At 43.7% G+C, this 23,402-nt stretch overlaps 2 protein-coding genes across 5 annotated transcripts; one reads left to right on the top strand and one right to left on the bottom strand.

Moving 5' to 3' along the window:
* Positions 1-2,134: 2,134 nt before the first annotated feature.
* Positions 2,135-4,700, bottom strand: LOC117970624 (membrane cofactor protein-like). The gene has a single exon (XM_034918377.2). It carries the CDS (start codon positions 4,461-4,463, stop codon positions 3,540-3,542), a length of 924 nt encoding a protein of 307 aa, XP_034774268.2. The 5' UTR covers positions 4,464-4,700; the 3' UTR covers positions 2,135-3,539.
* On the top strand, positions 2,629-21,558 carry LOC117967848 (splicing factor 3B subunit 2-like). Of its 4 annotated transcripts, none has more exons than XM_059015905.1 (23): positions 2,630-2,787; positions 5,425-5,677; positions 6,254-6,300; positions 7,538-7,609; positions 8,086-8,334; positions 9,092-9,154; positions 9,305-9,458; positions 9,882-10,003; positions 10,237-10,336; positions 11,580-11,677; positions 12,632-12,841; positions 13,258-13,389; positions 14,334-14,414; positions 14,877-15,104; positions 15,374-15,523; positions 15,983-16,072; positions 16,809-16,916; positions 17,391-17,498; positions 18,110-18,252; positions 18,997-19,098; positions 19,731-19,830; positions 20,300-20,488; positions 21,241-21,558. In XM_059015905.1, the coding sequence occupies exons 2-23, from the start codon at positions 5,548-5,550 to the stop codon at positions 21,310-21,312; spliced, it is 2,748 nt and encodes a 915-aa protein (XP_058871888.1). In that variant the 5' UTR covers positions 2,630-2,787; positions 5,425-5,547; the 3' UTR covers positions 21,313-21,558. The 4 variants fall into 4 exon arrangements, with proteins under 4 accessions (XP_058871887.1, XP_058871888.1, XP_058871886.1 ...); XM_059015903.1 differs by having other exon boundaries at positions 5,504-5,677; XM_059015906.1 differs by lacking the exon at positions 2,630-2,787 and adding an exon at positions 3,611-3,696 and having other exon boundaries at positions 5,504-5,677.
* Positions 21,559-23,402: the final 1,844 nt, after the last annotated feature.

Genomic DNA, 23,402 nt, shown 5'->3' on the forward strand with positions numbered 1-23,402 from the left:
CCAAAAATAAAAGTTAAAATGTGATTCCTGGAGTCTGTTTAGCACAGGGATGTCCAGTCCTGGTTCCTGGTCCAATAGAGTAATTTTGGGCACAGCTGGAACAGAAAACAGGAGGGACACCGGCCCTCCGGGAGCAGGATTGGAGACCCCTGCTTTAGCACATTGTAATTTTATAAACACAGGGGAGGGTTTAGTAAGCAGCTCTGAACAGCACCCGCTTCACGGCGGCTCAGTTCTGCTCCCTCTGAACCGCTTCAGAGCTGCGGAGCGGTTTCATCCCGGATCTTGTGACTCAGTGAGCGGGTGGACAAAAATAACATGTCTCGCTATGACTCGACCGCTTAGTTAAATACCGCACCCGTAATCACATTGTTTAATTATGTCATCTAGCTGCGTTTTCCCGTGAATTGTCCTATATAACCGCCGCAACTTCATTTCCGAGCACATAAACACACAAGATAACAAGAGTTATGTTGAATGTCTAAAATGGTTTTTTTTTTTTTTTTTTTTCAAACCCAGCGATGGGGATCAGACTCCTATCGCACCGCAGTGTGATCCATTCCAGGTTTCACTGCTACCAGCTTGATCAGCCCCCAGTGTGTCTAGCGAACAAGCTCAGGTGTGTCTGATTATTAAACTCCCAGTGAAACCAGGACTGGATCACACTGCAACGGGATCTTTATCTGTGTCGTACATACAGTTTCTATAATAAAAACACAGTGTGCGCCGTTATGGGGGGAAAAAAGTGTCCTGAATTTTATTTTCACATTTGAATGTTATCTGGACATTCGATGACGTTTGCATATCTGTCCTGAGCGCCGCATGGTCGATTTGATCCTTCAGTTGAATTCCTTTGAAGGGTCGATTTAAAAGGGTCTTCTTTAAAAAAAACAAAAAACTAATTAATCATCTTCAGATAAAGTCAATCAAAGGGCTGACGTTGTTCTGAGCCGCCATCCGTATAGATGTTATTTACTTCTGAGCCAAGCCGAGCCGAGCTGACCCGACCAAAGACTTGGTACAGCAGAGACATACAGCGACGTAATTTCCTTAACCAAATGAGGTCTTATTTCCCTAGCATGACGCGAGACAAAGCGCATTTGTGCTGCTTCTTCGCTTTACCCACGTTAGTAAAAAACCAGATAACAATAAGTTACATTTAAGAGTTTTGCTCAATTCTCGCAGGCAGCATAGCGGGATACCCAAGCATCACACGACCGAACAGCAAGACTGGTGATTGCAAACGGCTGATGTGTAATGCAGCTTCATTTTAAGAGTTTATTAACGCTGGGATGATTCAGAGCTTATATTAAAACACACACGTTTGCAGATTCAGTGATTTCTCACTTCTATCACCATTTAAATGGGAAGCATATAAGTACCTGGGTTGTATAATGAAGAGGCACAAAGGCTTGGGGAGCAATAAGCGCTTGTGCCATTTTAACTGGAACAATGCGTGCACTGTCCCACACCAGACGCGTGTTTATGAGAAAGAAAAGAGAAAACAGCTGTGGGTTATTATGCGTTCTGTGACAATTAAAGTTATGTCACTTTTAACAAAAGTAAAAAGCACTATATACATTTGTATTCAGCCTATGAAGGACTTGTAATCAATTATTCTACCTTTTTAAGTACCTGAAATATCCTTCTCTCTCTCTCTCTCTCTCTCTCTATATATATATATGAGAAAAGGTTTTTAAAAAATGTACACAGAAAGTGTTAGAGAAAAACACAAAATATTGTATTTTCAGGACGTTTCGGGCAAAAGCCCTTCTTCAGCTGTTTAAAAAGTACATAAACTCTGTGTTATTCAAGAATTGTAATTATGCAAAAATTCTGTGGATGATGTCATGATTTTTAGAATAGAATGTTCATTCGCATGGTTCCAGAGTTCCCGGTTTGAAGATAAACTCTCGTTCCTTTTGATTCCGAGCAGCATTTGGTCCATAGAACCGATTGATCACACAGAAGACATCACAGTATATATATATATATATATATATATATATATATATATATATATATATATATATATATATATATATATATATATATATATATATATTATATATATATGCCCCAAACCCTGCAGATAATCCTTGGGTCCAGTTTAACAACAAAACACAAAATTGCATTTCAAAATAATTCTTTATTTTTTATCACAATATCTATTGAGGAAAAAGCGACACGCAAACCAACATGTTATTACAGAGTGTCGCAGTCAAGGCACAGAAATAAATAATCTAATAGATTGAAGGAATGCCTTCCGTTTTAATAGCAGCACAATCATATGTTTCACAATCTTACAACGGAATTGAATTCAGCTGCTGAAAATTAATACTTAACGTCTTATACATTGGATTGAGTTATTTTTTATTTTTTTACCTGTTTATGAAAAGCGGTCTAAAAATCCTCCCTGTACTTTTAGTCAGAAAAAAAGGTACAGTTTTTCAGACAGCCTGCATTCTCGTTTTTAAAAACAAGCCGGTACTACACTTTGTTAAAGAAATACCTCAGTTTGCTGGCCTCGCTCTCCAGGAAGTCTAATCATGCTAGGTTTTTAAAAACGAGTGCAGTATTAGCTAACATGGTTTTGAAAAATGAAAAGACGTTTCGGCCATTAGGCGTGCGTGTCTTTTCAACCCCCCCCCCACGATTGAGACCTAATGGAACAAGGGTTCAAAACTCCTTCCTCAGCTGCAATTACTGATTATAAAATGATGAGAAAAGGCTGGCGAACCCTACCTGCCAGACACGAGGAGTTTACCAGACCGCTTCACAAAACAGGTAAAGACTTTTACAGAAGCAATACCGCATCAACAGAACTTCAAAAATCAAACGTGTTTTTTTTTTTTTTTTTAAAACAGATTTAAACATTACCAAACAGTGCAAACTTTTTAATTACAATGCAGGGGAAGACAGAACAACACCACATTTAATAAATATAATACTATATGACGAATATTATTGCACGCTCACCCCAGCTGATGTGCTTGAGCAATTCTACAGTTTGCAGAATCTCGTTATACTTTGAATTCAGCCGTATTGTTAAATCTGCATGCAATCCTTGTTATAGGCTGGAGTGGCCCATCACAGTCCCGGATGACCAGTCTAATCCTGGTTTAACCCATTAAAAAGTAGAAAATAAATTAGGAGCAGAGTTATCAGAACAATATGTAGTTAGAGAATATTACAAATAAACCCGGTCCATTATGCTAATGAAGAAATGTTCCACAAAACAAACCACAGGAAGTAGCCTGTTCTAAATATGCGGGCAACAGCGCGTTATAAAATGAACAGGGAAACTGATAATTAAACTACTTCAGGGTCTGAATGGAGGTTTAATTAAGTAATTAATTAATTAAAACAAGTTAGAACAGGAGTTGGAACAAAAGACTAAATCATTTTCAATTTTTAACACAGCTAGCAAAAATTATTAATAATAATAATAATAATAATAATAATAATAATAATGTCGCAGCAACAAGAAAAACAAATAAATAGTTAACAGGCTTTAGCTCGTGAAAACATCTTTTAGTTTAGCTGAACAACATTAGAGTCACAATCGTGATTAATCCGAGTAGAACGGGTGCGGCGCTGAGTGAACCGGCGCGACCTCCCGGGTTTAACTCGGACTTGGAGTCGATTGGAAGACAATTCGGGACCGGAGGAAGCCAGGTGCCGTTTCCTTGACAGGTAACGGAGCTGGATCCATCGAGCCGGTGTCCCTTGTCACAGGCGAAGCTGACTGCGTTGTTTTGTTTGTAACTGTGTCCGAAACCTTGGACCTTTCGGCCGTTTTTCACCTGCGGGTTTTCGCAGTCTTTAACCACTTTACACCGCGGAGGGGCGCTGTTGTACGTCCCGTCTTCGGCACAGACAGAGTCGCGGTCACCTTCCAGGTAGTATCCCGCTGAACACTTGTACATTATAACCGTGTTATAGGTGACGGTTCGCTCGGGCGGGTTTTTGATGTGTCCGTTCTGGATCTCCGGGGGGTCCGGGCACCTAACGGGTTCGCACTGAGGCACGCCGCCGTCCCAGCCGTTTTCTCGGCAGTTTCTGACGCCGCTGCCGGATAGCTGGTATCCTTTATCGCAAACTGCGGTCGCCTTTTGCCCAAACGTCACGCCTTCTCCGGTAAACACATACTGTCCGTTGAGAATCTCGCCCGGAGAGCCGCAGCTTTTGGGCACGCAAACCAGGGTCGAGTCGGACCATGCCTTGTTTTTACAAGTGATTGAAGCATCTCCTGCTTTGGTCTTTACAAACCCGACCTGGCAAGCGTAGCGGAGTACAGCTCCTTCGGTGTAGTCCGGTTTGCCTTCTCCGGTTAAAACGGTGTTGGGGCGTTGAGGAGGGGGTCCGCACTGTCCCGAAACCGTGACGACGAGCCAAGCCAGCCCCAAGCACAGCCGCATTACAAATACAGCGTTTGATGTTGAATTCCCTGAACCAGACATTTAAAAAAATAATAATAATTGAAATAAATATTTTCCCTTCAGTCCCTGCAGGTTTTTATTTATTTATAATTAGTTTTCTATTAATTCCTTTTTTTCTGTTGTTGTTTTTTTTTTGTATTTGACAATATCCCAAACCGAATGAAAGCCCAGAAGAGAGGAGAGAGGGAAATAAACGGCTTTCTTTATTTCAACCTGCGGCATCATAGATATAGCTGCAGATATGACGTAATAACGAAAAAGGAATGCCGTATATTCATGAAAAAAAGCGCAAGTATTTTTTTATTGGGGTGGAGACGGTAATTATAAATTAATGTACTAAGCATCGCTTACCAAGAAACTGCTTGCAAATGTATAAATGTCGTTGTGTTTGTACGCGGATAACATCATCTACACAAATAGCTGCGTAAAAAGACGCAATTGAGTATATAAAAATATGATAAATGTATACAAAGGATGGGGCACTTATAACCATTTTTATTTTCAACCATTTTTATTATTTTTTTTAAATAAATACATGTTTAAATCAATCATTTTTTAAAATTGTGTGTTTTACCTATGTATGTCGTAGTATATGACCAATTGTACTTTGCTTGAACAAAAGTAATTGTATTTCTTGCTCTTATTGTATTACTTGTATTGTAACACTTGAAATGTATTTGCTTACGATTGTAAGTCGCCCTGGATAAGGGCGTCTGCTAAGAAATAAATAATAATAATAATAATTGTAAACCAGATTACAGCAGACTAAATATTTAATGTCAAATATTCACAGTAAGGAGCTACACAGTATTTTAGTATAAACTTAAATTTGCTTCATTCTGTAATACTTTTAAATATATATATTAAAATTGCTGCATGTTCAAAACTCGGAGCAAACAGATGACGCAGTTCGAGTTAATAACACCGACCTAGACAGAGAATCGGAATTATGGGAGTTGTAGTTTTTTGTTTGCCTTTTCAGACGAAGGGACTCCAGTTCCCATGATGCTCTTTTGACGGTCCGGCGTCTCTCGCAGCACTCGCGTGTGTTTGTGTTTCAGCACCGAAATACCCGAACCTGGAGAACGAGAAAACGGAACCAGCCATGGCGACCGATGGACCGCCGGGAACCGAACAGAACACGCCCGATCTGAGCAACCCAGCCGCTCTGCTCAACACCTGGAGCATCCAGGAGCTGCAGGCGAAGCTGGCCGAAATCGGAGCCCCGAACATGGGTAAGATTAATTGAGCGGCGCCGGCGGTAGAGGCCTGGTGTCTGCGTAAGGCCTCGGGTTTTAGTTCAGTGGCGGGCCGGAGATAATCCCGAGTTTAGTGGGGAAAAACGGCGGGGCAGGTGTGCAGACTCTTAAATGTAAATTTGAGAACTCCTTTAGGCGTTAAGAGCATGGGTTCATACACAGTTTTTGCGTTTTCTGTTTTTTAAAATCTACTTTTAAAGTTGGTAGACGCGGTATACCACTAAGCATTCATTTAAGATATGATTCGTGGCATGCGTGGTCTTATTAAAGTCATCAGTTAAATTAGACCATCGCTAATTTACTTATTTTTTTTGACCATTTTTTTCAGTTCCAGCGGTTTGATTTCATAGGCACGGTAGCTATTTACGGGCGCTTGCTTGCTTGTGGTGCATCTACTGTGTGATTTGAATTTGGCTGAATTTTTAGTTGTCCTTTACATCAAGGAATCGATTGATTTTGATCGACACACCGAACTGATAACCGAAATATAAACGCAACTAACACGCTGTCCCTGTTTTCGTGCGTACTTGACCATTTTCTTTCTCTCATCAGGTCCCAGGGAGGAAATGATCGATCGACTGAAGGGCTACAGCATGCAGGTTTGCTAATTATTATTTGTTTATTTATCAGACGCCTTTATCCAAGGCGACTTACAGAGACTAGGGTGTGTGAACTATGCATCAGCTGCAGAGTCACTTAAAACTACGTCTCACCTGAAAGACGGAGCACAAGGAGGTGAAGTGACTTGCTCAGGGTCACACAGTGAGTCAGTGGCTGAGGTGGGATTTGAACCGGGGACCTCCTGGTTACAAGCCCTTTTCTTTAACCACTGGACCACACAGCCTCCTATATAATATAATATGTAATCATAACCTCTCTACCCCTCTCTTTAATCATCCTTTAATAGCAAATAAAACTATAATGACCAGTCAAGGCTTTTTAGCATTCCCACTTGACTCGGTTCCTGGTAGCTTTTGAAATATTAAACCTGCCAAATATTATATTATTCATTTTAGTCATTTAGCAGATACTTTTATCCAAAGTGACTTACAGAGACTAGGAGGGTGAACTTTGCATCATCAACAACTGCTGCTGCTGCAGAGTCACTTCTAATAGGAGCTCGTTTGTTTTACGTCTCATCTGTGATCCTAACTTGTTGCCTCCTGGTTCATATTGTATTCTAGTAGTGTTATTATTATACACAGCATCCTAGTTCATATTGGATTCTAGTAGTGTTATTATTATACATAGCATCCTAGTTCATAGTGGATTCTAGTAGTGTTATTATTATACATAGCATCCTAGTTCATATTGGATTCTAGTAGTGTTATTATTATACACAGCATCCTAGTTCATATTGGATTCTAGTAGTGTTATTATTATACACAGCATCCTAGTTCATATTGGATTCTAGTAGTGTTATTATTATACATAGCATCCTAGTTCATATTGGATTCTAGTAGTGTTATTATTATACATAGCATCCTAGTTCATATTGGATTCTAGTAGTGTTATTATTATACACAGCATCCTAGTTCATATTGGATTCTAGTAGTGTTATTATTATACATAGCATCCTAGTTCATATTGGATTCTAGTAGTGTTATTATTATACATAGCATCCTAGTTCATATTGGATTCTAGTAGTGTTATTATTATACACAGCATCCTAGTTCATATTGTATTCTAGTAGTGTTATTATTATACATAGCATCCTAGTTCATATTGGATTCTAGTAGTGTTATTATTATACATAGCATCCTAGTTCATATTGGATTCTAGTAGTGTTATTATTGCCCTTGCTGTAAACTACACTGTGTTCGCTGTCATTTTCAGACTGGTATTCTGCTGACTAAGCCAGTTTTCCGAAGCGATGATGGAGATAAATCTGGACCCTCACCTGTGCAGGTGAGGCTTTTTTTTTATTATTTATTTAAAAAAACAAACACAGTATTTAAGTAACTGAGTTACCCGCTCTGCAAAAAAAGATAATAGATAAAATACCTCTGGGGGGGTGGGTGGGGGGGGATAATTTAAAAAAGGGAGCGGGTCAGATGACACACGCCAAAGAAACCTAACACTGGCTAGACAAGCTGAAGTGACTTCTATAGAAGAGCCAGCGCCATCTAGTGGTCTGTCGCTTGGGAGCAAGTTTCCTCCCATGCTACTGCAGGAGGAATAAGACTCCCGCTGCACAGCAGTGTGATCCAGTCCTGGTTTCACTGGGAGTTTAATAATCAGACACACCTGAGCTTGTTAGCTAGACACACTGGGGGCTGATCAAGCTGGTAGCAATAAAACCCGGACTGGATCACGCTGCTGTGCAATAAGAGTCTGATTCCCAGCCCTGGTTTTCATTCCCTGCCTCTCTGCTCCCTCCACAGATGGCTGGCATGCCCGTGCCCCCCCACTCTATGGGGTTGCCCCCCGGGATTCCCCAGGGGATGCCGCTGGGCTTTCCCCTGGGTCTGGTGGGCCCCCCACCTCCGGGCATGCCCCCGCCCCTGCGGCTGCCCGTCATCGACCCCACGAATCTGTCGGAGGAAGACCACCTGAAGATCGCCCAGCACCGAGCTGCCATGCTGCTGCAGCAGGAAGGGAGAGCGCAGCAGCAGCAGCAGCAGCAGCAGCAGGTACTGTCCAGATCACACACTGCATCGCAGGAGACGAGGGTGGCAGCGAGGAAAGGTCCATTCAGCACATAGAGGCTCAGACCTTGTTAGCACATCTAATGGGGGAGGGGGTTGTTAATTTAAAAGCACAGAATGTAGTGTATGGTTTGTTTTTGTTTTTTTATATATATTGGTGCGCTTAAGTCAGACGCGCTTGTAATTCCTTACAGATTTTTTTTTTTTTTACAGTATACAATTGCCTTATTGGGGCAGCACCTCGCTGAGATTAAGCATTGGAGTTCACAGATACCTGCTGGAGATATATATATATATATTATTATTATTATTTATTTCTTAGCAGACGCCCTTATCCAGGGCGACTTACAATTGTTACAAGATATCACATTATTTTTACATACAATTCCCCATTTATACAGTTGGGTTTTTACTGGAGCAATCTAGGTAAAGTACCTTGCTCAAGGGTACAGCAGTAGTGTCCCCCACCTGGGATTGAACCCACGACTCTCCGGTCAAGAGTCCAGAGCCCTAACCACTACTCCACACTGCTGCCCTATATATATAGAGAGATATCTATATAATTTCATATAGTTTTATGAAGCTGGGGGCACCTAGTCTATATACTGCATTTTTAAAAATGTATTTATGAGCCATGTTCCCAGCGTTAATTTCTTGCAGATTTTTTTCTAAGTAACTGGACGCTCTCGCTTTACCTCCCGGCGCGTGGCTTGATTTTCTGTTTCTGTTTCTGTTTCCCCAGGGAAGCGAACGCTCCCTGGAAGAGCACATGAAAGACCAGGAGCTTCTGGAGCAGCAGAAGAGGGTAACTGCCTGACTGATTTGATTTCTTTCAGTCTCCTCTTGGAGACGCGGTCCCTGCTGGATTCCTTTGTCCCGTGGGAGGGCTGGGTGAGGCTAGTTTTCCGCTGGCTTTGTCTCTGCTGTTTTTAACCCCTGGTTTGTCTGCCTCTAGGCTGCGGTGTTGCTGGAGCACGAGAGGCAGCAGCAAGAAATGGCTAAGATGCAGCAAGGGGTCTCAGGGCCCCGGGGCCCAGACCCAGGTCCCCAGATGCCCCCGATTCCCCAGATGCCCCCCATGCCCCAGATCCCTCAAATGCCCCATCGAGGTGAGTCGAAAGAACCATAAATCACCCAGGCAGGGTTAGACACCAAACCAGTGCGGCTTACAGAAACCCCAACAAACACTTTCACACCCTCTATACTTCCAGTGCAAACTGGCTACAATGCCTCGGCAAATCTGCCCACCTCTGACTGTATTCGATGCTCACTCATTTTTATAATTTGAGTCCTTACTGCGCCTTAAAGGATAAATCTAAACAAACAAACGAAACCAGGCACGCAGATCTCCGAATGCACAAGTGGTCAGTCTTCTGAGTTTAAAACTGCAGAATGGAGCACAGATGTTCTCTCATTTATTTTCACGACTGCCTGATCACAGCGGTTTTATTTTCTCGCTGCAATTCACGTTAATGCGGAGAGTTCACGGTTCTGACGCAGTCTTGTGTGTGTTTGTTTGTTTGTTTGTGCAGGTAACTCCAGCGCCCCCCCGCCCCCTGGAGTCTCGCTGGGACCCCCGGGCATGTCGCACGGACCCCCCAGCCAGAGACAGAGAGGCCCTCCCCCACCGCCCCCTGGAGAGGACATGAGAGAGGTGCAGACATGCTTTTACCTTCTGAAATAAATACCTTTTTTAAAAAAAAAAAAAAAAACCTTTTTGTGTACACCCCACCCCCCAATATTTTTTAGATAGATAGATATTGAATGGAGAGAGATTTAGGCTTACTTAGTTCTGGCATGCATTTTTTTTTTCTATGCAAAACCTGATGGAGTGTGTGTTGAAGTTTGGGCTCTCTGACACTCTGTGTGTGTGTGCGTGGTTTCCAGGGAGATGACGGAATGGTTGGTCCTAAGATCCCACAAGCTCTGGAGAAGATCCTGCAGCTGAAGGAGATGAGACAGGAGCAGCTCAGCACAGTCCTGCCAGGTAACCCACTGACTCAACCCCCCCAGATTATAACTGAAATCTAGATACCTTCCACTGACTCAACCCCCCCAGATTATAACTGAATTCTAGATACCTTCCACTGACTCAACCCCCCCAGATTATAACTGAATTCTAGATACCTTCCACTGACTCAACACCCCCAAATTAAAACTGAATTCTAGATACCTTCCACTGACTGTAGCCACAAGATTTATAATTTAATTCTACAACAAAACATTCTCATATACATCGCCTGACCTCAGCACCACGCTGCTGGATCCTCAGCTGATACGCTATCCTTGCACTATCGCACTGCTAACATGTCACTGTGGATACAACTCGCTGTGATCCTAACTTGTTGCCTCCTAGTTCATATTGTATTCTAGTAGTGTTATTATTATACATAGCATCCTAGTTCATATTGGATTCTAGTAGTGTTATTATTATACATAGCATCCTAGTTCATATTGGATTCTAGTAGTGTTATTATTATACATAGCATCCTAGTTCATATTGGATTCTAGTAGTGTTATTATTATACATAGCATCCTAGTTCATATTGGATTCTAGTAGTGTTATTATTATACATAGCATCCTAGTTCATATTGGATTCTAGTAGTGTTATTATTATACATAGCATCCTAGTTCATATTGGATTCTAGTAGTGTTATTATACATAGCATCCTAGTTCATATTGGATTCTAGTAGTGTTATTATTTGCACTTGCTGTAAACTACACTGTGTTTAAATATGAAGCTTGCATTGTAACCCTGCGCTGCCCTGTAACACCTATGTGAGTCGCCTGGGATAAAGCAGGAGTCTGCTAAATAAATGAAATATGCAGAACAGGGCTGCAAATAAGACTCCCGCTGCACAGCAGTGTGAACCGGTCCTGGTTTCACTAGGAGTTTAATAATCAGACACACCTGAGCTTGTTAGCTAGACACACTGGGGGCTGATCAAGCTGGTAGCAGTAAAACCTGGACTGGATCACACTGCTGTGCGATAGGAGTCTGATTTCCAGCAGCCCTGCAGAATATGGCTAAGATAAAGGTTTGATTGGTTGCACAAGGGTTAAAACACAGTGAAAGAGATTTAGGAGCAGGACTTTTTGGTCAGTTTAGAATTACGTTTTTAAATTCAGTGCTGTTGAGTGTTTAGAAGTTGCTGATGGTGAAAGTTTTTAATTTTATTTTTAACCTGTCCTGTTATGTTCTGTGTTTGTCTTTTTTTTTTTTTTCAGAAGAGGAAGACAAGGAAATGGAAACAGACGTCAAATCTCCAACAGCAGCCAGCATGTCCGAGACGGAGGAGGATGAGACGACAGCGTCCAAAAAAGACGTGAGTCCACTGGGGGGGACGACACAGGAACAGCGAGACCGGGACAACCTGTAACGCTAAACCGATTTTATTGATCCGAGCGATCGGTTTATCCTGGTCGTCGCTGATAGATCTGCAGCTGCAACATTTTTTGCATCGCCTAGAATTTTAAGGTTGAGACCCCATTTAGAGATTATGAACGTAATTTAGATCTATTATTTAACATAGTGTAATCAAAGAAAACTACAAAGCATTTCATGCAAAGCGCTGGGTGTGGAATTCAATATGTTAACAAGGGAACATTATTCAGCAGCTTTCATTGGACTCTATGAAGCTGAGGGAGTTCATTCTATATAGAGGGGGTGGAATTCAATATGTTAACAAGGGAACATTATTCAGCAGCTTTCATTGGACTCTATGAAGCTGAGGGAGTTCATTCTATATAGAGGGGGTGGAATTCAATATGTTAACAAGGGAACATTATTCAGCAGCTTTCATTGGACTCTATGAAGCTGAGGGAGTTCATTCTATATAGAGGGGGTGGAATTCAATATGTTAACAAGGGAACATTATTCAGCAGCTTTCATTGGACTCTATGAAGCTGAGGGAGTTCATTCTATATAGAGGGGGTGGAATTCAATATGTTAACAAGGGAACATTATTCAGCAGCTTTCACTGGACTCTATGAAGCTGAGGGAGTTCATTCTATATAGAGGGGGTGGAATTCAATATGTTAACAAGGGAACATTATTCAGCAGCTTTCATTGGACTGTAGAATCCATTGAGTTACTCCTGGAGTTTGTTGGTGAAGACACTTGACTTGTAAGATTACATCTGGTTTCGGGTGATGGTGATTTTTTTTAAACACTGTTTAAGGCCAGTTGACTGCTAGGTGTTGTCCAGAGGCGTTGTGTTGCAGTAACTGCAGTCGTGGCAAGGGGGCGATATTGACTGTCTCGTTTCTGTGTTTTTAAGAAAAACCGAAAGAGGCGGAACAGGAAGAAGAAGAAGAAGAAGGAGCAGAAAATGGCGGCTGCAGCGGCGAGCGAAGAGAACGGAGAGAAGGAGAGAGAGAAAGGGAAGGAGGCAGCGCCCCCGGAGGTGGAGATAGAGTACGTCACGGAGGAGCCGCAGATCCTCGACCCCAACTTCATCTTCTTCAAGAGGATCTTCGAGGCCTTCAAGGTCAGCTCGGGGCGTTTTTTTTTTTTTTTTTTTTTTTTTTTTCGGTCCAGTGCTGTTCAAGCTGCTGTCTGCTACCCAGGGGGCCGTGCGGTCCAGTCTTGGACAGAGACAGACCGGAGAGAGGGGAGAGTTTGTGTTTCTACACGTTTTTTTTTCAATGTTTCTGTACATTTTACTGCATTTATCTTTTGGCGAGTTTGATTAGAATTCGAGAGGGGGATTGTGGGATGATACTGCGTTTTTAAAACTGCGTTTTGAAACAAAACCGTCAAGACGCTGAAACTGAAAGAACGCCCTTTGCTGTTTTCGTGATCGCCCTACGTGCGATTTTATTTTTAAGGCTTCTCGCAAAACAATTCTACAAGCAGCGTGTGTCTTTATCTCTCTCTACCTACCTCCCTCCCTCCTCTCGGCAGCTCACTGACGATGTGAAGAAAGAGAAGGAGAAAGAGCCTGAAAAGACGGATAAACTGGAAGCAGCGGCAGTGAAAAAGAAGGGGTTCGAGGAGGAGAAGAAAGACAGCGACTCGGATGACGACAGCGATGAGGTACGGAGAACGAGAAATAGAGAACATGACCTCCGAATCTAATGCACGAGTTTAATAATCAGACACACCTGAGCTTGTTAGCTGGACACACTGGGGGCTGATCAAGCTGGTAGCAGTAAAACCTGGAATGGGTGATTTTTTGTTACAGGGCAGCGCAGGGTTACAATGCAAGCTTCATATTTAAACACAGTGTAGTTTACAGCAAGTGCAAATAATAACACTACTAGAATACAATATGAACCAGGAGGCGACAAGTTAGGATCACAGCGAGTTGTATCCACAGTGACATGTTAGCAGTGCGATAGTGCAAGGATAGCGCATCAGCTGAGGATCCAGTAACGAGGTGCTGAGGTCAGACGAGTCCAGTGCAGAGCAGGAGAGGAGGATCCAGAGATATAGAAGGAGGCTCGCTGGTCCAGCAGTTAGAGAAAGGGGTCTTGATACCAGGAGGTTCAAATCCTGGTTCAGCCACTGACTCACTGTGTGTGACCCTGAGCGAGTCACTTCACCTCCTTGTGCTCCGTCCTTCGGATGAGACGTAAAACAAACGAGCTCCTATTGGAAGTGACTCTGCAGCAGCAGCAGCAGCAGTTGTTGATGAAGCAGAGTTTACCCCCCCTAGTCTCTGTAAGTGGATAAAAGCAGCAGTGTGGAGTAGTGGTCAGGGCTCTGGACTCTTGACCGGAGGGTCGTGGGTTCAATCCCAGGTCGGGGGACACTGCTGCTGTACCCTTGAGCAAGGTACTTTACCTAGATTGCTCCAGTAAAAACCCAACTGTATAAATGGGTAATTGTATGTAAAAATAATGTGATATCTTGTAACAATTGTAAGTCACCCTGGATAAGGGCGTCTGGCTAAGAAATAAATAATAATAATAATAATAATAATAATAATAATAATTAATAATAAACGGGAGTGTTTTTGTGTTTGTTGTTTCTTTCAGGACCTGAGGCGTGACGTTAGTAAGATGTCGAAGAAGAAGCTGAGGAGAATGAACAGGCTGACGGTGGCTGAACTGAAGCAGGTGGGCGCGCAGGGCGCAGTGCCCGTCTCCCCTCGCCCTCCCAGACATGCACAAGGGCTCGTCGAATCCACCAGCTTTCTTTTTATTTATTAGTGTTTGTAAATCCGGCGCTGTCGAGTGTTTTAATAGTCTGGGATGGAGAGGCGGTGTTTTTGAGAAGGTGCTGCACTCGGCAGCTGTGGCTGAAGGGTTTGAAATCGCCTGGAATTTCAGGATTGAGACATCGCACAAAAAAAACACATTTTTACCTCCAAATCCGGCATTGTCAAGTGTTTAATAGTTACGGAGTTTGTGTGTGTCTGCCTGTCTGTGTGTCTATGTGTGTGTCTGTGTCTGTCTCTCTCTCTGTGTCTGTCTGTCTGTGTGTGTGTGTGTCTCTCCGTGTGTGTCAGTCTCTCTCCTTGTCTCCGTGTGTGTGTGCGTCACTAACACATGATGTTTTGTTTGTTGCTTCCTCACTAGCTCGTGGCGCGCCCGGACGTGGTCGAGATGCACGACGTGACGGCTCAGGAGCCCAAGCTGCTGGTCCACCTGAAAGCCACGCGGAACACGGTGCCCGTGCCACGCCACTGGTGCTTCAAGAGGAAGTACCTGCAGGGCAAGAGGGGCATCGAGAAACCGCCCTTCGAGCTGCCCGAGTTCATCAAGAGGACGGGCATCCAGGAGATGAGGGAGGCGCTGCAGGAGAAGGTGGGGGTCTGAGACTGCATGTGTGTGACCCCCTGACTCCTACATCACTGACATCTGAGACAGCAGCGCGATCCAGTCCTGCTTTCACTGGGAGTTTAATCATCAGACACACCTGAGCTTGTTAGCTAGACACACTGGGGGCTGATCAAGCTGGTAGCAGTAAAACCTGGACTGGATCACACTGCTGTGCGATAGGAGTCTGATTCCCAGCCCTGGGATGATTGCGATCCTCTGAGTTTAAACGCAGAATGTTTTTATTTTTTTAACAGGAAGAGGCTAAAACCATGAAGACGAAAATGAGAGAGAAGGTTCGCCCCAAGATGGGCAAGATCGATATCGACTACCAGAAGCTCCACGACGCTTTCTTCAAGTGGCAGATGAAGCCCAAACTCACGATCCACGGGGATCTGTACTACGAGGTAGGGTGCCACGCGCCACGCTTTCAAAATGCCATCACTGTCAGCTTTGCAACCCAGCTGTAAAAAAAACAGGGCCTTGGCGTGACCCAGCATTTTACACCCCTGCTGTAAAATCGTGAAATTGGCTGATATTTTGGTGGCGGCTGTTTTTATAGAGAAACGCAAATGATAAAGGGTCATATTAAATGCTTTCTAAATTCGAATAGATTTGAACTATTTATTTATTTATTTATTTATTTATTTATTTATTTATTTGAACTCTTATCTACCCCGTTTTAGGATTTTAAAGACTTCAGTCAAGTCTTTTAAAACCAGCGTAGGTAGTTTTTTTTCTTTCCCCGTTTCTCCTCGCTTCTGTCTAGTGTTTACCTGAAGTTCCTCTGTTTGAAGACTGACCTGCGGAGAGGCTGAAGGAAGCACTGGCTGTCCGACTAAAACCCTGAGTGTTTGTTTTTCCAGGGTAAGGAGTTTGAGACGAGACTGAAAGAGAAGAAACCAGGAGATCTTTCGGACGAGCTCCGGAACGCACTGGGAATGCCGGTCGGACCAGTAAGGAAGATAATTATTTTATTTTGTATTATTTTATTACTTCTCTATTTGTTTTGCAGGAAACCATGTGTGGTGGGGGTTGGGGGGGGGTAGAGAGAGTAACGCATTCCACTAAATCCTGTAGATTCCTGTTCGTTGCTTGAGGATCAGAAACTAGAACTTCTAGTTAAAAATCTGCTGGAGTCTTGAGATTTCTGCTGCTGTGCTCCTGGTTAGAAAACGTGCTTTTAAGTAATTGCTTGTAGCTGCAGGGAGTTGGACGCTTGAGCTGAAGGGAGGGCTGTTCTGTACAGATGCATTGGGATTGTGTGATTACTGTAATGTGAGTCCATTTTTCAGCAGCTGGGTTTTTCAGTAACACAACAGATTACGTGATAATATAACGTTGTTCCTTTTAAGTTTAAACGCAGGGCTGGGAATCAGACTCCTATTGCACAGCAGTGTGATCCATTCCAGGTTTCACTGCTACCAGCTTGATCAGCCCCCAGTGTGTCTAGCTAACAAGCTCAGGGTGTGTCTGATTATTAAACTCCTAGTGAAACCAGGACTGGATCACACTGCTGTGCAGCGGGAGTCTCATTCCCAGCCCTGACGTGGTTCTGCGTATCGGAAAACCACAACAGAAGCATCCCACCCTGCGAACGAGAGTCGGTTCACTGAAACGACACGGCCGCAGCGGGTGAATCTCCCGAAATGAAATCAAATAAAATGGATTGATTTGTGTCTTTTGCTGCAGAACTCTCACAAAGTTCCCCCGCCCTGGCTGATCGCCATGCAGAGGTACGGGCCCCCACCTTCCTACCCCAACCTGAAGATCCCGGGACTCAACTCTCCCATCCCAGAGGTGAGCTGCACTGCCCTCGTGTGACAGTCCTGTGGTAGGACAATGACCCAAAAAGACACCGCAGTAAAACTCTCTTTGGTGTTTAATTGAAGACTTGTGTGTCTAAGAATCTTTAGTTTTATGTTTTTATATATGTATATATGGTTATGATTTTATATAGACAGGTGTGTGTTAAGATCTTACATGTAGATGCATGCATTTAGAAATCACCAATCTGTCAAACTCTTGAGTATTTGCTTCACAAAAAGTTCCCGTGACTCTGGGAACAGGAATCTGAGTTCTGAGCTCTGATTGGTTTCTCTTAACAAAGCCAGATCTTCTAGTCTCTGGTGTGCTCTCCCTCAAGAGAGTTTCTAGTTTAATAAACATGCTGCTGAACTGTCCTGCGCTCTGGCTGTGTGAGTCTGAGCACAGCCGCGCAGCGCGGGTTCCGCAGTGGAGACGTTACCGCTGGGTGTTTGCTGTCGTTTGCAGGGGTGCTCGTTCGGGTATCACGCTGGGGGCTGGGGGAAACCTCCCGTGGATGAGATGGGCAAGCCGCTGTACGGAGACGTCTTCGGGACCAATGCCGGAGACTTCCAGGTGCGCGACCTTTTTTATTTATTTATTTATTTTTTTTTACAAATTCTTATATTCTTATTCTGTGTTTTAAATATTCATCTTGAATTAAATGCAGCTGTGAATTGTAATCCTAACTTGTAATCCTTATCTCTTAAAGCTGGATTCACAGACCCTTATTAAGGTCGTTTTAGTCTGAGCTCAAGTGCTAATCTGGGTCTTTTAAAGCAGCCCATTACAAACTAATGTGATGAGCAGGAGCCGCGACGCTGTAGTTTTTGCCATTTGGATTGCAAAATGAAACAGTAATGTTGCATCCTTAAAAAAATCGTTTGCAGTAAATTTGTCATTCAATACATGGAACATGAAAGCGTTTTTTTTTTTTTTCTTGAACATTTTGCAACTTTTTTTTTGCAAAAAAACATTTTGAAACAAAAGAACATTTTGCAACAACCAAAAAAAACAAACATTTTGCAACAATTAGTTTTTTGCAAACAACATTAAATATTTTGCAACAAAAAAACAATTTTGCCACAAAAAGAAATATTTTGCAACAAGAAATGCTTTTGTGTGGCGGCGTGTGCTCCGTGCTGCTCTGACGCAGGGCTCCGTGTCGCTGTCCGTTCCGTTTACAGACGAAGACGGAGGAAGAGGAGATCGATCGCACCCCCTGGGGAGAGCTGGAGGCCTCTGATGAAGAGTCGAGTGAGGAAGAGGAGGAGGAGGAGAGCGACGAGGAGAAGCCAGACGAGAGCGGCTTCATCACCCCTGCGGACAGGTCAGCCTTGAACGAGGGGGGAGGAGGGGGATTATAAGTAACTTGAACTCTGCAGCTGTTTTTAAGAGCTGAGAACAATTAAAAAGGTCTAATTTAAGCGAGCGATCAGTTCAGTGAAGGGTCTGTTTCAGTAATTGAGAGCTCAGTTGGAATGGAAACCAGCAGACACAGCAGAGGGGGCCCCCGGACCGGGGGTTTGTGATCCGAGCGAATTCCCACACTTGGTGGTCAAGCCTTCATTCTAGCTTGCAGCTTTTTATAAAGTATCCTAACCCAGTCAGACAGTCTTGTCTCTCCCAAAGTTTATCCACTTTCCCAGTGAAGTTAAGGAGGTTCCGATGGGGGCGGGGTTTAGAATGGGCGTTTCACAGTGCAGCTGCTGACGGGAGGTCCCGATGGGGGCGGGGTTTCACAGTGCAGCTGCTGACGGGAGGTTCCGATGGGGGCGGGGTTTCACGGTGCAGCTGCTGACGGGAGGTTCCGATGGGGGCGGGGTTTCACGGTGCAGCTGCTGACGGGAGGTTCCGATGGGGGCGGGGTTTCACAGTGCAGCTGCTGACGGGAGGTTCCGATGGGGGCGGGGTTTCACGGCTCAGCTGCTGACGGGAGGTTCCGATGGGGGCGGGGTTTCACGGCTCAGCTGCTGACGGGAGGTTCCGATGGGGGCGGGGTTTCACGGCGCAGCTGCTGACGGGAGGTTCCGATGGGGGCGGGGTTTCACAGCGCGGCTCTTTCCTTTTCCAGCGGGCTCATCACTCCCGGAGGATTCACGTCTGTCCCGGCAGGAATGGAGACCCCGGAGCTCATCGAACTCCGAAAGAAGAAAATCGAGGAAGCCATGGATGGGTAACTATCCTGAAGACTGTATTTGATTCATTTTCACAGATTTCACTGAAATTTAAAGAAAGTTGCCTGTGAAAATCTCCCTTTCTGAAAGAATAGTGTAAATATACATATTATGGTCACTTAAATATACAGTAGGGACATAGTGTGTGTGTGTGTGTGTGTGTGTGTGTGTATATATAATATATATATATATATATAATGTGTGTGTTATCACATTATACAGATGTCACATTATTTTTACATACAATTCCCCATTTATACAGTTGGGTTTTTACTGGAGCAATCTAGGTAAAATACCTTGCTCAAGGGTACAGCAGCAGTGTCCCCCACCTGGGATTGAACCCACGACCCTCCGGTCAAGAGTCCAGAGCCCTAACCACTACTCCACACTGCTGCCCTACATATACATCTACAGCTGTGGCCAGTTTTGCATCACCTAGAATTTTAGGATTGAGATGGAGTAAAATTAAGTTCATTCATCTACAAAGAGATTTCAAAAACATTTTTGGCCACAGCTTTCTGGGGTATCGATAACAGCAGTGTGGTCAGAGCGGGCGCACAGAGATTGGAAACGCAGCGAACTGTCGGGGCGGTTTCACAACTCTCCTCCTCTTCCTCTTCCTCCTCCGCAGTAACGAGACGCCCCAGCTGTTCACAGTCCTGCCCGAGAAGAGGCCCGCGTCGGTGGGGACGGCGATGATGGGGTCCACCCATATCTACGACGTCTCATCCGTAAGTCGGAAGGGGGCCAGCGCTCAGGAGCTGCAGGGTGTGGAGGTGGCTCTGACCCTGTGTGTGTGTGTGTGTGTGTGTGTGTGTGTGTGTGTGTGTCTCTCCCGGTAGGCAGTGAGTCAGAAGGGGGCCAGCGCTCAGGAGCTGCAGGGTGTGGAGGTGGCTCTGACCCTGTGTGTGTGTGTGTGTGTGTCTCTCCCGGTAGGCGGTGAGTCGGAAGGGGGCCAGCGCTCAGGAGCTGCAGGGTGTGGAGGTGGCTCTGACCCTGTGTGTGTGTGTGTCTCTCCCGGTAGGCGGTGAGTCGGAAGGGGGCCAGCGCTCAGGAGCTGCAGGGTGTGGAGGTGGCTCTGACCCTGTGTGTGTGTGTGTCTCTCCCGGTAGGCGGTGAGTCGGAAGGGGGCCAGCGCTCAGGAGCTGCAGGGTGTGGAGGTGGCTCTGACCCCGTGTGTGTGTGTGTCTCTCCCGGTAGGCGGTGAGTCGGAAGGGGGCCAGCGCTCAGGAGCTGCAGGGTGTCGAGGTGGCTCTGGCACCAGAGGAGCTGGAGCTGGATCCCATGGCCATGACCCAGAAATACGAGGAGCACGTGAGGGAGCAGCAAGCGCAGGTGGAGAAGGAAGACTTCAGCGACATGGTGGCCGAGCACGCTGCCAAGCAGAAGGTACGAGAGCCTGGGTGACCGAGGGCAGCGCAAGCTTTCAAACACCAGCCTCTTTGTTTCTTTCTTGGTTTGTGTCCACGTTTCCTTTGTGAGTTACTTGCTTTCTTTCTGAGCTTTGTTCTAATTTAGTTGTTTCTTCTTTCTTTCTTTTAGTTTTTCTTTTTCTGTTTGTTTTTCTTTCAGTTTATTTCTTTCTTTCTCTGTTAGTTTCTTTCACTTTATTCTTTGTCTTAGTTTTTCTTTCTTTTAGTTTCTTTGTTTCTTTCAGTTTGTTTCTTTCAGTTTATTTCTCTCTGTTAGTTTTCATTTCTTTGTGCTTTCTGTCTGTTTTTCTTTCTCTTTCTTTCTTTCTTTGAACCAAAGAAACAAATTAAGAAAACATAACAAAATGAAAGCAAATAACTTTCTTTCTTATTTCCTGGAATTCTACATTGTAACAGGATAAGCACGTCTAACCTGTGGAAATGTCCGTTTGCTGTTTCTAAACCATCCTACGCATTTTCAATCAAACAGCCGACCTTTGATTTCCTATGTATAGTCACCTGAATATTTATTTAACTTTCATATGTCTTTAAAATTTGACACTTATATATATATATATATATAACAAACCGACCTGTCATGAAACGGTCACGTGATCTTACTGCGCATCACACAAGCATGTATCGCGACGCAGATGGTATCTCGATACCTGTCATGACATCAGTGTGTCCCGACACCCCTGTCAATATCTTTTCTTTCTTTCTCTCCAGCAAAAGAAGAGAAAAGCCCAACCTCAAGACAACCGGGGCGGAGCCAAACGGTACAAAGAGTTCAAGTTTTAGTCGTCCCAACAGGAAGGAGGCGAGGGAGCCCATTTCGGGGGCGCACGGTCCCCGTTACCGCCTCCCCCCGCCCCGATTTTCCCCAAATCTTCGTGTTGTGTGTGCAGTCTTATCTTACTGCATTTTTACTGTCCTACATGAGAGCCAGCCCTCGCTGTAAACCGTACGTCATCTATACACACCAGCTGTGGATTCAACAAAATAAAATGTTTGTTTTTTTGTAAATAAAGTTGTTCAATACATCCAGCCCTGTGTTCTGTATTTAAGCTAATGCTGTAACTCTCTCCTCAGCACGCCCAAACCCAAACTCAAGTAGGTCAAGTAACTCTCTCTGTGTCTGTCTCTCCTCTCTGTCTCTCTCTCTCTCTCAATGTCGACCCAAGGGACCTGAAAAAAGAAACAAGGACCAGGGGTCACAAATGGAGATTAGATAAAGGGGCATTCAGAACAGAAAATAGGAGGCGCTTTTTTACACAGAGAATCGTGAGGGTCTGGAACCAACTCCCCAGTAATGTTGTTGAAGCTGACACCCTGGGATCCTTCAAGAAGCTGCTTGATGAGATTCTGGGATCAATCAGCTACTAACAACCAAACGAGCAAGATGGGCCGAATGGGGGACTCCTCTCGTTTGGAAACTTTATGTTCTTAAAACATCACACACACAAATTAACCGATACGAAACGAAAGAGGGGAAGTCTTTATGGGTCTGAGCGATGAAGGCATCACTAAGATCAAATGACCTGCCTGCTTTTAAAATGCCTAAATATAGACCTAATCCGGGCCAGCGTGCCTTTGTATATCAAGCGTCTCATCTCTGGAACGCCTGACCTTCAAATGAAAAACAAGTCTCTTCAAGAAAAAAAAAAAAATCACTCAAATATTTATTTGAAATCCGACCATGGTTGTAAATTCTGTCAGTAAGTATACTGACTGTGGCCCGCAGGATCATGGCCAGGAACCCGTTGAAATGATCCTGGATAAATACAATTAAACACACACACAACCCAGAACCTGACGAATGACGGATTTCACTGGCTTTGCATTTTCAAACAGACCGAGTAACCTAGTTTTGTGTTTTATTAATTTATTTAATGTTGTTCTTCGCTGCTAATTTAATGCAGCAGCAGGTACCTACTTACAAACCGTGACAGAAAGGCGGTTTGCACATTCCTCAGCTTTTTACATTTTTAAAGAAGCCTCGTTGCTCAATGTGTAGTACATCTGCAAGATCGAAATAAGATGGTATCTAGGAATGTAAATATGTTTGGAGCTGGCTATTGATTCATACTTATTAATTTACCTTTAAGCTCACAGAATTACTGTAAAACCTGGACTGGATCAAAGTGTTGTGCAATGGGACTCATTATTATTATTATTAGGCCCTATTATTATTATTAGGCCCTATTATTATTATTATTATTATTATTATTATTTTAAAAGGAAATACGAGAGCATAAAAAAAACATTCTTCTCGTTTCAAGGTCACGCGGCTTCAAGGTAAACTCGTGGTATAAATTAAATAAATAAACGTTATAAACACACATTATATACACCGAGTCTGCATCATTTTTAAGTTTTAACGGCGCGTATTGCTTTACCTACCCCTAGTTCTACGACGTACGTTAAATTACATACAGTATTTAAAGACGTTACCTTCCTTACGGTGAAAATATCATCCGGCTGTATCGTGTTTTGTATGACAGAAACACAACACATTGTAAGCCCCGCTTTTAAATGTCTGTTTTTGCTTGTCCTTTATAACCTCCTACTGCCGCAAGTCCTCGAATTGAAGGCGTCTGCCTATTTGGCCCAGGATTTGGGGCATGTAAACCAAAGGGACTGCCAAAAAGGCCTGCTTTGAGATAAAGTAGAGGCTTGCGGTGGACACCGATTTTAATGTAAAATTGAACCCATTGTGGGATAGTTATATTATTATTATTATTATTATTATTATTATTATTATTCCATAAATGCGCTTTACTTGCTCTTATCTGCCCCCTATTTTACTGCATTTAATCCTGTACTTCAGAGTACTGTAATCTGCCAAGTGTTATTTAATCTGTAGTATTTTGTATTTAATCATATCCTGA

This window comes from Acipenser ruthenus, chromosome 51 (assembly GCF_902713425.1).
Source record: "Acipenser ruthenus chromosome 51, fAciRut3.2 maternal haplotype, whole genome shotgun sequence".
NCBI lineage: Eukaryota > Metazoa > Chordata > Actinopteri > Acipenseriformes > Acipenseridae > Acipenser > Acipenser ruthenus.